The 14,741-nt window shown below is 37.8% G+C and overlaps 1 protein-coding gene and 1 pseudogene across 1 annotated transcript in view; one reads left to right on the top strand and one right to left on the bottom strand.

The window, feature by feature from the left end:
• Positions 1 to 14,741, bottom strand: part of ACADL (acyl-CoA dehydrogenase long chain) — a 45,274-nt gene that overhangs the window by 21,246 nt on the left and 9,287 nt on the right. The window contains exons 4-8 of the mRNA XM_006732488.3: positions 13,909 to 14,073; positions 5,603 to 5,669; positions 2,316 to 2,480; positions 1,534 to 1,635; positions 514 to 627 (exon numbers count right to left, since the gene is read on the bottom strand). Of these exons, the coding sequence (XP_006732551.1) occupies positions 514 to 627; positions 1,534 to 1,635; positions 2,316 to 2,480; positions 5,603 to 5,669; positions 13,909 to 14,073 (613 nt within the window). The remainder of the gene's footprint in view (positions 1 to 513; positions 628 to 1,533; positions 1,636 to 2,315; positions 2,481 to 5,602; positions 5,670 to 13,908; positions 14,074 to 14,741) is intronic.
• On the top strand, positions 6,665 to 7,371 carry LOC102726879 (single-strand selective monofunctional uracil DNA glycosylase pseudogene; annotated as a pseudogene).

Genomic DNA, 14,741 nt, shown 5'->3' with positions numbered 1-14,741 from the left:
CCATCCATGTCATTGCAAATGGCAAGATTTCATCTTTTTGATGGCTGCGTAATATTCCATTATATCTATCTTTCTATCTATCTTTCTATCTATCTATCTATCTATCTATCTATCTATCTATCTATCTACATCACATCTTCTTTATCCATTCATCTTCCAATGGGCATTCTTGACCTTCATCTTAGTTTCCCTCTAAGTGCCTTCAGCCCCACTCCTGCCTACTTGAAGTCTTCTTTCGTCTTGGCTTCTGGGACACTACTTGCTTGATTTGCTTTTTTCTTTCTAGCCATTCATTCTCTGTTGTCTTTGCAGGTTTTTCCCCTCCTACTCCACCTGTAAATCCTGCATTTTTCTCAGGACTCTGTCCTAGAAACTCTTCTTGTCTTATTCTACTCTTTTTCCCTCAATGGTCTCATCTACCTCCATGGATTCTAATACTACCTCTATGAAAATTACTCCATATTCATATTTAGATTGATGTCACTTAATACTAAACTATGACGACAAGCTTACCTGCATATGTGCAACTGTTTTCCCAAAAACTTTTCTTTCTTTAACGTAATTCCTGGTTTCTTCAAACATGAATTCACTGGCTGAAACTGCCAACTCAGCAATCAGTAGCCTTTCCTATAACCCAAAATTAGGTCTAAGAATCATTCTAATTCCACAAGTGATTTTCACATGATCTCAATGATGACAAATCTTATAAATAATCTTAATAAAACTCATAAAAACTAATTTATTTCTTAATTCTATAAGAAAATGTTCCCACAGAGATTTACAAAAATATTTTGACATATCCATAATTCTCTACAACAAATCCTTTATTTTTATAAATGACTGTCTTTACTACATATAGATACAGACATAGTTTATTTCATTCCTTCTTCTCATCATTCATCTATCAGAAGAGAAATATGAAATTGTTGATTTTTATTTATTGATCTCTGCTCATTACATGTCCTAATAGGTCTGTGAAAATCAACATCTTAAAGGGTACAGGTTAAAGTCTGTCCATTAGTGCAATCCACAGTCAGTTTAAATCATCTTGCTGGTGATTTCTGTATTCTATTTCTGTGGCAGTGTTTCTAGCCTTGTCCCCAATTTTACGTTTAGCCCAGGCTGAGGCAGATGCACCTATGCTCATATGCTGGCATGTGAAGCTCAATGATCTTTCAGCTAGCACACTCCAAAAACACAGATGGAGGGCTGACCTTATCGGGTATGAACTCAACCACCTTCCCCTTTGATTCTCAGGTATTACAAAAAAATCCTGCCAACTGTTTCGGCTGACAGTTCCTTATAAGGAGCTAAGAATTCTTGACTTGTAGTTAAGAAGCTACAATCATTCTAAGAGGATATTACAGCTGTGAAATACCTAATTTCCCCACTCACTTATAAGCTTTGATTGGATATCCCTGAGTTAATGATTGACTATATCACCAGTTTTATATACGTGAACTTACACAGTTCTATGTTATTTCATTCAACTTCATTCGCTAATCAAAAGATAGACTCTGTAATAACTCTGACCTGTGGAAGTTCTTGCATGAGGTAATAGAAGCCTTTATTTTCTTCTCCAAGTAGAGTACTAGCTGGCAACCGGACATCTTCAAAGAATAATTCCGCAGTATCCTAAGGGATCACACAATTAAGTACACAATTATTTCATTTAAGTCTCCCAACAAGCCAATGAGGTAATGATTATTTCCATTTAAGAAAACAAAAGCAAGAACAAAATAAACTGGAAGCCAAGTTGGAGTGGTTAATGACTACAACGAGGAGGTGGTAAAGCAGGGATTCAAACTCAGATCCACCTGATTCCAAAAACGCGTGGCTTTCTCACTACCCACACACTGCCATTCTAGTTCCAGTCTTGTCCAGTCTTGTCCAGTTCTGTACATACCAAGAGCTAAGCGTTTCTAATGCATATTAAGTAAAACATGTTTTCCTTTTTTGGTAATGAAAAACTACCAGATAATTATCAAATAACAGACAAATATTTTCTGCTCTTATTTCATAATTTTCTTCAATCAATTTAATAGAAGGCCTATTAACATATAATTAATTTTGCCATTTCTGAAGCAGATACTCAAAATACCTGATTCACTTCTGATGCTGAATAACAGAAAGAGATACAATTAGATAAACGGAATAAATCTCTCTTACCATTTCTGAAAAGCGTATCTTAGGAATTTGGCATAAGAAGGTATGATTTGATATACATATATCAAACTTATAGAACTACATAGTTCTATAAGGCATAATTGAGTAAACTCAATTATTTATAATTAATAATTTATACTGTGACTTACCTGGGCTTTTAGTCCCATTTTTTGTAGCTTTTGTCCCTTGATAAATCCTTTCATTCCACTTTCCACCAGAAAAAGGCTAATGCCATGGGCCGGTGAGTGAGCTTCACGATTTGTGACCGCCACAACAATAACAACATCACTCAGCCACCCATTGGTGATGAATACCTGCAAACCCCAAATATACTGTGATGCTCCACAATAAATCAGGTCCATGTAGAAGTCATGATCGGAGGAAAGTATATTCAAGGAGACTAAACCAGACAAGACATTCTTTATGCCTCTCTTTGTACTCTACCCAAGTATCTGCAGGGTTAATAACCTACATGAGGTCATTAAAGAGCACAAAGAAAGCAACCCAATGCTTCAAAGAATGAAGCCAGTACATTTTCATTCCGCAATTAATACTATAAATAATAATGAACAGAGCTTACTATGTCCTTTCCAAATTAAAACAGAATTATCTATAAAAATGATAAAAGGATGAACTGTATTTTAGAAAGAAGTTGCAGATGAGAAAAAGGAATCTGTTCTAAGGGGCACTATACTATTAAAGAAGAATTATGTTCTAAAATCCACAGTGCTGTACATACAAATAATGGGAAATAAGCCAATGATATTAGCGTTGTCTACATGATAGCAAGTGAAGGGGGACAGGTTATATGTGACACAACAATCAAAAACCCTCAACATCTCTCTGTAGAAGGAGTTCCTTGAGGGAAGGGGCTATTTCCTACTCATATACCTACCGTCGGTGCCTAGAATAGTGTTTGGCATATAGAAGGCCTTCAAGGATGTTTGTTGAATAAATGAGAAAAATGTATTTCTGAAAATAAATTCTATACATCATGGCAAAACTATTTTTTTCTACAATGTTGCTCCCTTATACCACTTGCTCAAAAACCTTTCAGGTCTCCCAGTTTCATACCTTTTATACTCTCAATTTCTTTTCTAATCATGACAGTCAAAATTTGTAATAGGGCTGGGATTATCCCTACTGAGGGCCATCATTTTTTATTTTTTTATTTTCTGGTACTGAATGATTATAACATAAGCTCATTGTAGATGTTACATAGACGGTATGTTGTGATAAAGAAAAAGGGGAAAATCCTCCATCAGTCCATCAGAAAGCATTATGAATTTCCTTTCTGGTCTTTTTTCTTTTAACATAGTTGAAATCTATATGCATTTTCACTTAAATGTTAATATGATCTCTTCATTTAATGTAATTATTTTTCTATACCATTAAAAACTTCATATTGATGCTTTAATGGGCGCATATTAGGTCATCTTATTGATGTACTATATTTACTTACTTATTCCTTTACTTTTGCTTCCTTTCAATTTTTTGTTATGTCTATAGAGATTTGGAAGCTGTCAGTGGTGCTTTCCTGGGTGGTTCGCACAGAAGACCTGCTTAGAAAGCTGGAGTCAGAGGAGAATGGGTTCCCATTTCTTTTTCTTTTTTTTTTTTAAGATTTTATTTATTTATTTGAGAGAGAGGGAGAATAAGAGGGAGAGGCAGACTCCCTGCCGAGCAGAGAGCCCCATGTGGGACTCGATCCCAGGACTCTGGGATCATGACCTGAGCTGAAGGCAGATGCCCAACCGACTGAGCCACCCAGGCGCCCCCTCATTTTACTTTTGACCAAATATCCTAGTCTTCTGTGGCCCTCTGTGGACAGAGTTAAGTGATCATATACTGGAATCAGCACATATTTATTATTATGCTTAGGACGAATAATTTAGACTAAAATTCTTACAGTATGTTTGGAAAAACACCAGTGACTCAAGATAATCTATGAAGAGAATTTCCTAGGTTCCAACTTTTAGAGGTTCACAATGTATATCAGCATATCAAAGAGCGAGAAGTTGCACACATTTTCCAAATTTATTTGACACCACAGATAATTGTTTTTCTGTATAACAACAATGAAACTAGATTATGGAAAGGTCTTTAGAATTGGGCTACTCAAGGGGCGCCTGGGTGGCTCAGTTGGTTAAGTGACTGCCTTCGGCTCAGGTCATGATCCTGGAGTCCTGGGATCGAGTCCCGCATCGGGCTCCCTGCTCAGCGGGGAGCCTGCTTCTCCCTTTGACCCTATCCCCTCTCATGCTCTCTCTATCTCATTGTCTCTCTCAAATAAATAAATAAAATTAAAAAAAAAAAAAAAAAGAATTGGGCTACTCAAAATGTGTTCTTCAGACCAACGTCAGCCCACAAACTGCTCTTAGTCCTTGACAGTGTTAAGTACAGAAATCAAGAGTGTTTACAAAATTTTACAGCAATTTGACAGTATAACACTCAAACTTGTGATTTTGTAAATGCAAGGGTATTAGTCTAAAACTAATTAGAAATTTTTAAAAAAAATTTCAAAGAAAACAAACATAATTAGTTCTTCAACAGGCTTTGAAACAATTTTTGGAAAGACCTCCTTAGTGTAAAAGATAAACATCTTTCCTTCACTTAACACTCAGTTGACAATAAATATTTACTGAGTTTATACCAGACACAGCTTTAGGTAAACAAAATCCTCTGCCATCAGTGATATTAGATTCTAAGGGACATATTTACCCTAAGCCTGTCTGTAACCTTAATTGGAGTGCTTTCCAATTCTATCTGGGTTGATGTGACTCTCAGAAGGATCGAAGGGCTCTCAAATTCTATCAAAGATATCTTTCTCTCCTAAGAACTTTAGAAACTCTTCTTGATATTTTTTTAAAAGATTTTATTCATTTATTTGACAGAGAGAGACACAGGGAGAGAGGGAACACAAGCAGGGGGAGTGGGAGAGGGAGAAGCAGGCTCCCCTCTGAGCAGGGAGCCCGACACGGGCCCAATCCCAGGACCCCAGGATCATGACCTGAGCCGAAGGCAGACGCTTAATGACTGAGCCACCCAGGCGCCCCTCTTCTTGATATTTATAAGAAAATCTCATCCCCAATTTTTCACGAATATCAAGTTTATTAATTATTGTTTGCCTAATATTTGGACAATACAAGCCTTTCCTTCCTCTTTTATGGCTTGATAAGGGCTGTTTGGAAGCTAAAACATTTGCCATGTTAGCGAGGAGAGCATGGCAAATGGAACATAGGAGAGGCACAGATCTCACGTAATACAAATGTTGCAAAATTCTTACAAAACAAAACAACTTAAGTAAACTTAAGTAAACTCAATTCTTCCCATGAGTCCACAGATCTGAGAGAATCAATAATGAGTAAGGGTTGAGACACTGTTACTCATGGCATGACTCAGGAGGGAAGGGCTGTGGAAGCTCCTCTTTACACACCTTGCTTCCATTGAGAATCCAGTCGCTTCCATCCTTTTTGGCATTTGTTCTTACTCCTTGCAAATCACTATAATTGGGAAAAAGTGAAGAATAATGAAAAGAAATTCATTAGTTGGTAGAAACTGAATTATCAAAAAGATCTTACATAAGTATGTCTATAATGTGATAATTCAAACTGTTTATACCATGATAAAAATTGACTTCTAACTAATATTAGAAATGTTCACACAAATGCACTGAAAAATCATGTCTGATGTATCATATTCTAAATGTATATGATTAAGATTACATAAACTAGCCAGCTTTTATAGAGCATAAAAATTCCAAGTAGCATTCAACACCTCCAAATTAGACTCAGATGACATCTCAAAGGTCACTATATTTGAGATTATTAGCCACCATGTACCTGCCTGCTTCCATTCACCTTGGTTCCTTCCCCCATCTTTATTGATCAAAACTTAGCTATTTAATCACTTCTCAGCCTTTTGGCTAAGATCAAGTGTAAAACTTAGCTTATTTAAAAGACTATGTCTCGAGAGCTGAACCAGGCTAGGGTCCGAGAACAGGTTGATGGATCAAGCTGTTCTGTCAACCCTGAGGTCCCATGAAGGAGAATAATCCTGATCCCTGCCCCAGGGGAGGCCCAGACATGATGGAAACACACCCAGAGCCTGGAAAACCCTCAGAAACAATTGGAATGCAAAGTGGGCAACTGAGCCTTGAGTGTACTAGGGCTGTAGAAATGGGAGGAGTCCATAGAGAAACACTCCCTGGTAGAAGGTCATTTTTTTTTTTTTTATAGAAGTTTTGAGATTTATTTTTATTTATTTATTTATTTTTTAAAGATTTTATTTATTTATTTGAGAGAGAGAACGAGAGAGAGCACATGAGAGAGGGGAGGGTCAAAGGGAAAAGCAGACTCCCTGCCGAGCAGGGAGCCCGATGCGGGACTCAATCCCGGGACTCCAGGATCATGACCTGAGCCGAAGGCAGTCGCTCAACCAACTGAGCCACCCAGGCGCCCTGGTAGAAGGTCATTTTAAAGAGGATTTAAAAAGGTGACAGTGACATGGCTGTGCCCCAGGCTTATCCACTGGGGCCCCTCCATGAGCCTGCCAGTGCCCTGATGGAGCCCCAGCCTTGCCCTGGAAGCGTGGCTGAGGGTTTCCTGGAGGAGGAGCTGTGGTTCAATGCTAAACTGAGCCAGCTGCAGTTCTTAGAGCCTGAGGGCATCATCCACATTTCTGTGGAGTATGCATGGGAGCCACACCGCAGCTATGCGACTCACTACTCCCAGGGCCCCAAGGAAGTGCTCTTCCTGGGCATGAACCCCAGGCCCTTTGGCAAAGCCCAGACTGGGGTGCCCTTTGGGGAAATGAGCGTAGTCCAGGACTGGTTGGGCATTGGGCGACCTGTGTTGACCCTGCCCCAAGAGCACCCGAAGAGACCCGTGCTGGGACTGGAGTACCCTCAGTCAGAGGGACCAGGACAAAGCGAGGGATATGGATGTTAAGAGTGAACTTCTCATGGGAGACTGAGGCTGGATCAGAGAAAGAATTCAGTGTGGCAGAGTGTGGAAGACCAGAAGACCTGGCTTTCTTCATCTCGGCTTTGAGACTTCATGACTTTGTAAACTTTATGACTTTGGACAAATTTGATGAACCCCTCCAAGCCTCAGGATCCTCATCTGTAAAACAGGGATCCCTACCTCATGGGGTTGGTGTGGGGATTAAGTGAGATAACACTTGAAAGTGCCTTGCATTGTGCCTGGCAGGTGGGTGCTCCTTATACTTCTTGCTTTTTTGCCTCTTGGTTGGGGCGTCACTCTACCACACTACAGAAGGAGCTCCCCCCACTCCCAAGACCTTGCTAGGTGAGGGGCAGATCCTTGCCCTGCCAGAGGTGGAGCAATAACTTTATGAAAAACCCTGCCAGTGATTTTTCAGTCCAAGCATTAAAAACTCCTAATCCGGGGTGCCTAGGTGGGCTCAGTCTTTGGCACAGGTCATGATCTCTCAGGTCATGATCTCTCTGGTTCCCCACTCAGCGGGGAGTCTGCCTCTCTTCTCTCCCTTTCCCTCTGACCCTCCCCCAACTCACGCTCTGTCAAATAAATAAATAAATAAAATCTTTAAAAGAAAAAAAAAGCTCCTAAAAAAAATAAAAAATAAAAAGACTATGTCTCAAATGCTTCCTCTAAAAGTGGAATAGATTATTTTTCAAAATATAAAATAAATATTCACAATTGAAATATGAAAAGTACAGACAATATCCCAGACCAAAAAAAAATATTGAAAATAATTTTTCCTCCTGGAATAAACATTTCTAAATACATCTTCCCATCATTTTTTCAATGGAAACAGATACACATATGTATTTTTAAAAACTATATGCTTTTGACCTCCAAATAATATCTAATGCTTTTCTATAAGATCTTTTTTTTATCATCAGCATAGAATTACATTGTATAGATTTATCATGATTTTTTTTTTTTAAAGATTTTATTTATTTATTTGAGACAGAATGAGATAGAGAGAGAGAGCATGAGAGGGGGGAGGGTCAGAGGGAGAAGCAGACTCCCTGCTGAGCAAGGAGCCCGATGCAGGACTCGATCCTGGGACTCCAGTATCATGACCTGAGCCGAAGGCAGTCGCTTAACCAACTGAGCCACCCAGGTGCCCTATCATGATTTTTTAAAATTTTATTTTATTATGTTATGTTAGTCACCATATATTACATTATTAGTTTTTGATGTAGTGTTCCATGATTCATTGTTTGTGTAAGATTTATCATGATTTTTTAAAACAATCTATTTAGGTAGTTTCCAATTTTTGTAAATATCCTACAATAAATAACATCATGTATAAAGAGTCTACATCACTTATCCTAATCCTTGGAACCTGTGAAGGGTTACCTTATATAGAAAAAGGGTCTTGCAGATGTGACTAATTTAAGGATCTCAAGATGGGGAGACTATCTTGGATTATCTGATGGATGGACCTTAAATGCAAATGTCTTTGTGAAAGAGAGGCAGACAGAGATTACACAGACAGAAGAGGAGGGGCAACGTGACCACAGAGGCAGGTTGGAATGATAAGATCACAAAGCCAGAAATGGTGTCAGACACTAGGAAATGGAAGAGACAAGGAATGGATTCTGCCCTAGAATGTCTAGTGGGAGTGCAGCCCTGCTCATACCTTGATTTGGGCCGGATTTATACTGATTTTGGACTTCTGGCCTTCAGAATTGTGAGAGAATAAATTTCTGTCTTTTTAAGCCACCAAGTTTGTGGTAATTTGTTACCACTGAAACCATAGGAAAATAACACACTCTCTTAGAGCACTTATCTTGTATTTCAGTGATTAATTAAAAAGATCTTATCTTTCTTGCCTACCCCACTTACCAGACTCAATCCTTCTGAGGACATGCTGTATATCAAGTTTATATGCCCTTCACCTAGCATATTGCTTTGCACATAACAGGAACTCAAATGGGATACCTGGGTGGCTCAGTCGGTTAAGCGTCTGCCCAGGGTCCTGGGACCGAGTCCCGCATCAGGCTCCTTGCTCAGCAGGGAGACTGCTTCTCCCTCCACCTACCACTCCCCCTGCTCGTGCGTGCTCTCTGTCTCTCTCTCTGACAAATAAATAAATAGGTTTCAGGCTTCTATCCTTAGAAAGACCTGATTACAAGTTTGGCTTTTGGTTGGCATCTGTGAATTTGGCAGGAGGGTTCCCACCATTCCCAGAACAGAGAAGAGTAATGCACTATACCTAAACTGTTTGAATAAATAATGATTGATACTAAACACTTGTTTTTCTTCTGGGAATCTCAACTTTTGTCACATGCTAGACAAACAGTCTATGTGACCAACTTCCAATAAAATTCTGGGCACTGAGTCCCTAATGAACTACCCTGGTAGATAACATTCCACACATATTCTCACAACTTGCTGTTAAAGGAATTAAACAAGTCCTGTGGAACTCCATTTAAAAGAGAGGTCTTGGAAGCTGCTCCTGGTTTTCTATGAATTTCAGTCCATGAGGCTTTTCTTTTGCTGATTTTGTTTGTATTCTTTCCCTGAAATAAATTACAGTGGTGAATACAATTAGAAGCTGAATCCTGTGACTCCGAGCAAATCACAGAACCTGGAGGTGATCCTGGGGACACTTGACATTGGAAACAAGGCCACCTGTTTGAAAGATGAGTTAAATGACAAAAACTTATAGTTTGGTTTTCAGTAAAAGGAGAGATGATTATAAAGAACATTTTAAAGCTGTGCGCTATTATATTCTAACATAATTTTCATCATAAGTTAGTATGAAATATTAGTTCCTAAAGACCATACATGGCTTATTAAAATAATGCTTCTATGTAGGGACATATTAAAGGTAATAAAGGTAACGACACAACTCAGTTTGTGGTTTAATTAAAAAAAACCTTTTGAATGGTAAATATGAAATATTAAAAATGGTTTTAAAATACACTATTTAGTATTACCAAGAATTCAGACCCTCACAATAACCCTATTAAATAAGTATCACGGATACAGACATTGAGGCTCAAAGATTTTGCCCACAATCACACGGCTGGTATCAGAATACCCTGGATCTAAGGCAGTCATCATTCTCCAGAATAGATCACATATTAGGCCATAAAACAAGTTTCAATAAATTTAAGAAGATCAAAGTCAGGGGCACCTGGGTGGCTCAGTCGCTGAGCGTCTGCCTTCGGCTCAGGTCATGATCCCAGAGTCCTGGGATCGAGCCCCACATCCGGCTCCCTGCTCCGCTGGGACCTGCTTCTCCCTCTCCCACTCCCCCTGCTTGTGTTCCCTCTCTCGCTGTGTCTCTCTCTGTCAAATAAATAAAATCTTAAAAAAAAAAAAAAAAGATCAAAGTCATACCATGCATCTTTTTTGACCATAACACTATGAAACTGGAAATCAACCACGAGAAAAAATCTAGAAAGGCCATAAATTCATGGAGGTTAATAACATGCTACTAAACAATGAATGGGTCAACCAATAAATCAAAGAAGAAATCAAAAAGTACATGGAAACAAATGAAAATGAAAACACAATAGCCCAAAATCTTTGGGATGCAGCAAAAGTGGTTCTAAGAGGGAAGTTTATAGCAGTACAGATCTACCTGAAGAAGCAAGAAAAATCTCAAATAAACAACCTAGCCTCAAACCTAAAGGAATTAGAAAAAGAAGGACAAACAAAACCCCAAACGAGCAGAAAGAAGGAATAATAGAGCAGAAATAAATGATATAGAAACTAAAAATAAAAAACACAATACAGCAGATGAATGAAACCAGGAGCTGGTTCTTTGAAAAGCTCAACAAAATTGATAAACCTCCAGCCAGACTCATCAAAAAAAAAAAAAAAAAAGATGACCCAAATAAACAAAATCACAAATGAAAGGAAAAATAACAACCAATACCACAGAAACCCAAACAATTATAAGAGTATATTATGAAAAATTATATACCAACAATTAGATAACCTAGAAGAAATGGATAAATTCATAGAAACATATAACCTACCAAAACTGAAGCAGGAAAATATAGGAAATTTGAACAGACCAATCACCAGCAATAAAACTGAATCAATAATAAAAAAAGAACTCCCAACAAACAAAAGTTCAAGACCAGTCAGATTCACAGGCAAATTCTATAAAACATTTAAAGAAGAGTTAAAACCTATTATTCTCAAACTATTCCAAAAAATAAAAGAGGAAGGAACACTTCCAAATTCATTCTATGAAGCTAGTATTACCTTGAAGCCAAAACTAAATAGACCCCCACAAAAAAAGAGAAAGAACTACAGGCCAATTATCTCTGATGAAAATAGATGTAAAAATCCTCAGCAAAATACTAGCAAAATGAATGGGTGGCTCAGATGGTTAAGCATCTGCCTTTGGCTCAGGTCATTATCTCCAGGTTCTGGGATCAAGCCCCACATTTGGCTCCCTGCTCAGTGGGGCTTCTGCTTCTCCCTCTGCCTCTCTCCCCCGCTCGTTCTCTCTCTCTCTTTAATGAATAAATAAAAATCTTAAAAAAAAATCCAACAATACATTAAAAAAATCATTCACCATGATCAAGTGGGATTTATTCCCAGGATACAAGGGTGGTTCAATATTCACAAATCGATCAATGTGATATGTTACATCAATAAGAGAAAGGATAAAAACCATATGATCGTTTCAATAGATGCAGAAAAAGCATTTGACAAAGTACAACATCCACTCATGATAAAAACTCTCAACAAAGTAGGTCTGGGGGAACATATCTCAACATAATAAAGGCCTTATATGAAAAACCTAAAGTGAACATACTCAATGGGGAAAAACGAGAGCTTTCCCCCTAGGTCAGGAACAACACAAGGTTATACACTCCCACCACTTTTACTCAACATAGTACTGCAAGTCCTAGCCACAGCAACCAAACAACAAAAAGAAAAGGCATCCAAATTGGTAAGGAAGAAGTAAAACTTTTACTATTTGCAGATGACAGGAGTATATACAGAAAACCTGAACGACTCTACCAAAAATCTACTCAAACTGATAAATGAATTCAGTAAAATTGCAGGATACAAAATCCATGTACAGAAATCTGTTGCATTCCTATACACTAATAATGAAGCTGCAGAAAGAGAAATTAAGAAAATAATCCCATGGGGGTGCCTGGGTGGCTCAGTCATTAAGTATCTGCCTTGGGCTCAGGTCATGGTCCCAGGGTCCTGGGATCAAGCCCCCCATCGGGCTCCCTGCTCAGCGGGAAGCCTGCTTCTCCCTCTCCCACCCCCCCTGCTTGTATTCCCTCTCTCTCTGTGTCTCTCTCATCAAATAAATAAATAAAATCTTAAAAAAAAAAAAAAGAAATAATCCCATGTACAACTGCAGCAAAAATAATAAAATATCTAGGAATAACCTTAACCAAAGAGGTGAAAAACCCGTACTCTGATGAAAGAAATTCAAGACAACAGAAAGAAATGGACAGACATTCCATTCCATGCTCATGAAATGGAAGAACAAATATTGTTAAAGTGTCTACACTACCCAAAGCAATCTACAGATTTAATGCAATCCCTATCAAAATACCAATAGCATGAGAAGAACCATGAGAGACGATGGACTCTGAAAAACAAACTGAGGGTTCTAGAGGGGCGGGAGTGGCAGGATGGGTTAGCCTGGTGATGGGTATTAAAGAGGGCACCTTCTGCATGGAGCACTGGGTGTTATGCACAAACAATGAATCATGGAACACTACATCAAAAACTAATGATATAATGTATGGTGATTAACATAACAATAAAAATTAAAAAAAATAAATACAGTCAAAAAATGAAAACCTGCTCTATTCTAAGGGGAAAAGTTTTAGGTATAGAAAACATGATTTTAAAGTATCAGTCTAAAAAGGCCACTAATAAAATAATGTTTGAGTAACAACAACAACAAAAAATACCAATAGCATTTTTCACAGAACTCAAACAAACAATCCTATAATTTGTACAGATTCACAGAAGACCCAGAATAGCCAAAGCAATCTTGAAAAAGAAAAACAAGACTGGAGGTATCACAATTCCAGACTTCAAGTTTTATTACAGAGATGATACATCTCAGTTTATATGTAACCACTTTTTATAGGCCTTCTCTGGCACTCATATCTAAATTCATTTTTTCCTTTCCCAACAAACACACATGCTCCATTAGTCTCTAGCATAGCACCATGTTCCCTTCATAGTACTCATCAGAATTTATAATTAGGGATCTATCTATCTATGTGTTTCTTGTCATTCTCCTCGGTAAGCGCAACAAACACATCTGTTTTGTTTGCCACCGTGTAACTGGCACATCAAAGGCACTTAGTAAGTAACCTTCGAATGACTGAATAAATGATCTTATTCATTCCCATTGCTCCAATTCTCTGCACCCCAGTCTGCCTCCAGAGTTCCAAATCCCTATTTCTAATAGCCTGCTGGACATTTCCATGTGAATGTCCCATCACATCCAAAAGTCATCATGCTCCAGATTCAAGTCATATCCTACCATTTTATTTGCATCACCTCATATTAATATCTCAAAACAGCATATATTATAATGTTTTATTATTATTCATATACGATAAGCCTTATTTTCCTACTGGAGTTTGAAGTCACTTAGGCTGTAAGTTATGCTTGTGTTCATCTTCGTACCCCTCCTTGCATATTGTTCAAAGGGTTGTGTGAAGTGGGTACTAAGAAAATGTTTGCTGTTGGGCACTGCTTCCAAAAATTTAAAACCAAATGAATGCTGATTTACCTTCCAGCCCCAGGCTCTGTCATTGCTATGGCACCAATATATTTCCCACTGGTCATCTGCGGGATGAAGTGCTTAATCTGTTCTTCTGAGCCATAGTTTACAATGTAGGGCATGACAATATCTGAATGAAGACTAAAACCTGGGCCTGTACAATTCGAATATGCTCTTAAAGAGAAAAAAAGAAGAAAATTTAAAGCACAAAATTATTTTGTTCTGCTTTCAGTTTCTTTGACTTTCAATTAAACAACAACAAATTATTAAGTCTTATCACATTGTGTGGTAATAGCCTGTCTCTGCACAAACCTAGGAAGTTCCTGAAGATTTTCTCTTTGTTTTTATTAATCTTTTAATTTCTGGCCCTAGCACAATTAACAGTACTCTAACAGAGCTCCATGAATACTTACCTAACGAATTAAAAGATAAAACATGTAAAAGTATTAATCACCTACAGTTGTATTACCCTAATATAGCAACTATTTTCATTCTGGCAAATTACCTTTGCCATAAGGATATATTCTAATATAGTTGCAGTCATGGTGTGAATTTGTACTTAACTATTTTTTTTTTAATTATGCGACATGAAAAAGTCCTTTTTTTTTAACACAGTTGTCACAACAATAATATGAAACAGCTGTAAAATACTCAAAATTGTTTATGTAATATAATTTACTTATTCATTCTCCCACTACCAGACATTTAGATTGCTTCCATATTTGGAGGACTATGATCTAACATGACAATGATTTTGGTATACACTTCCTCTTTTTTCTATAAAATTATTTCCTTAAGATAAATTCCCCAAAGTAGCATCCTAGATCAAAAAGCAGAAATAT

This window comes from Leptonychotes weddellii, chromosome 3 (assembly GCF_054177405.1).
Source record: "Leptonychotes weddellii isolate Sample4059 chromosome 3, ASM5417740v2, whole genome shotgun sequence".
Classification (NCBI taxonomy): Eukaryota; Metazoa; Chordata; class Mammalia; order Carnivora; family Phocidae; genus Leptonychotes; species Leptonychotes weddellii.
This window is presented reverse-complemented; position numbering and strand designations above follow the sequence as displayed.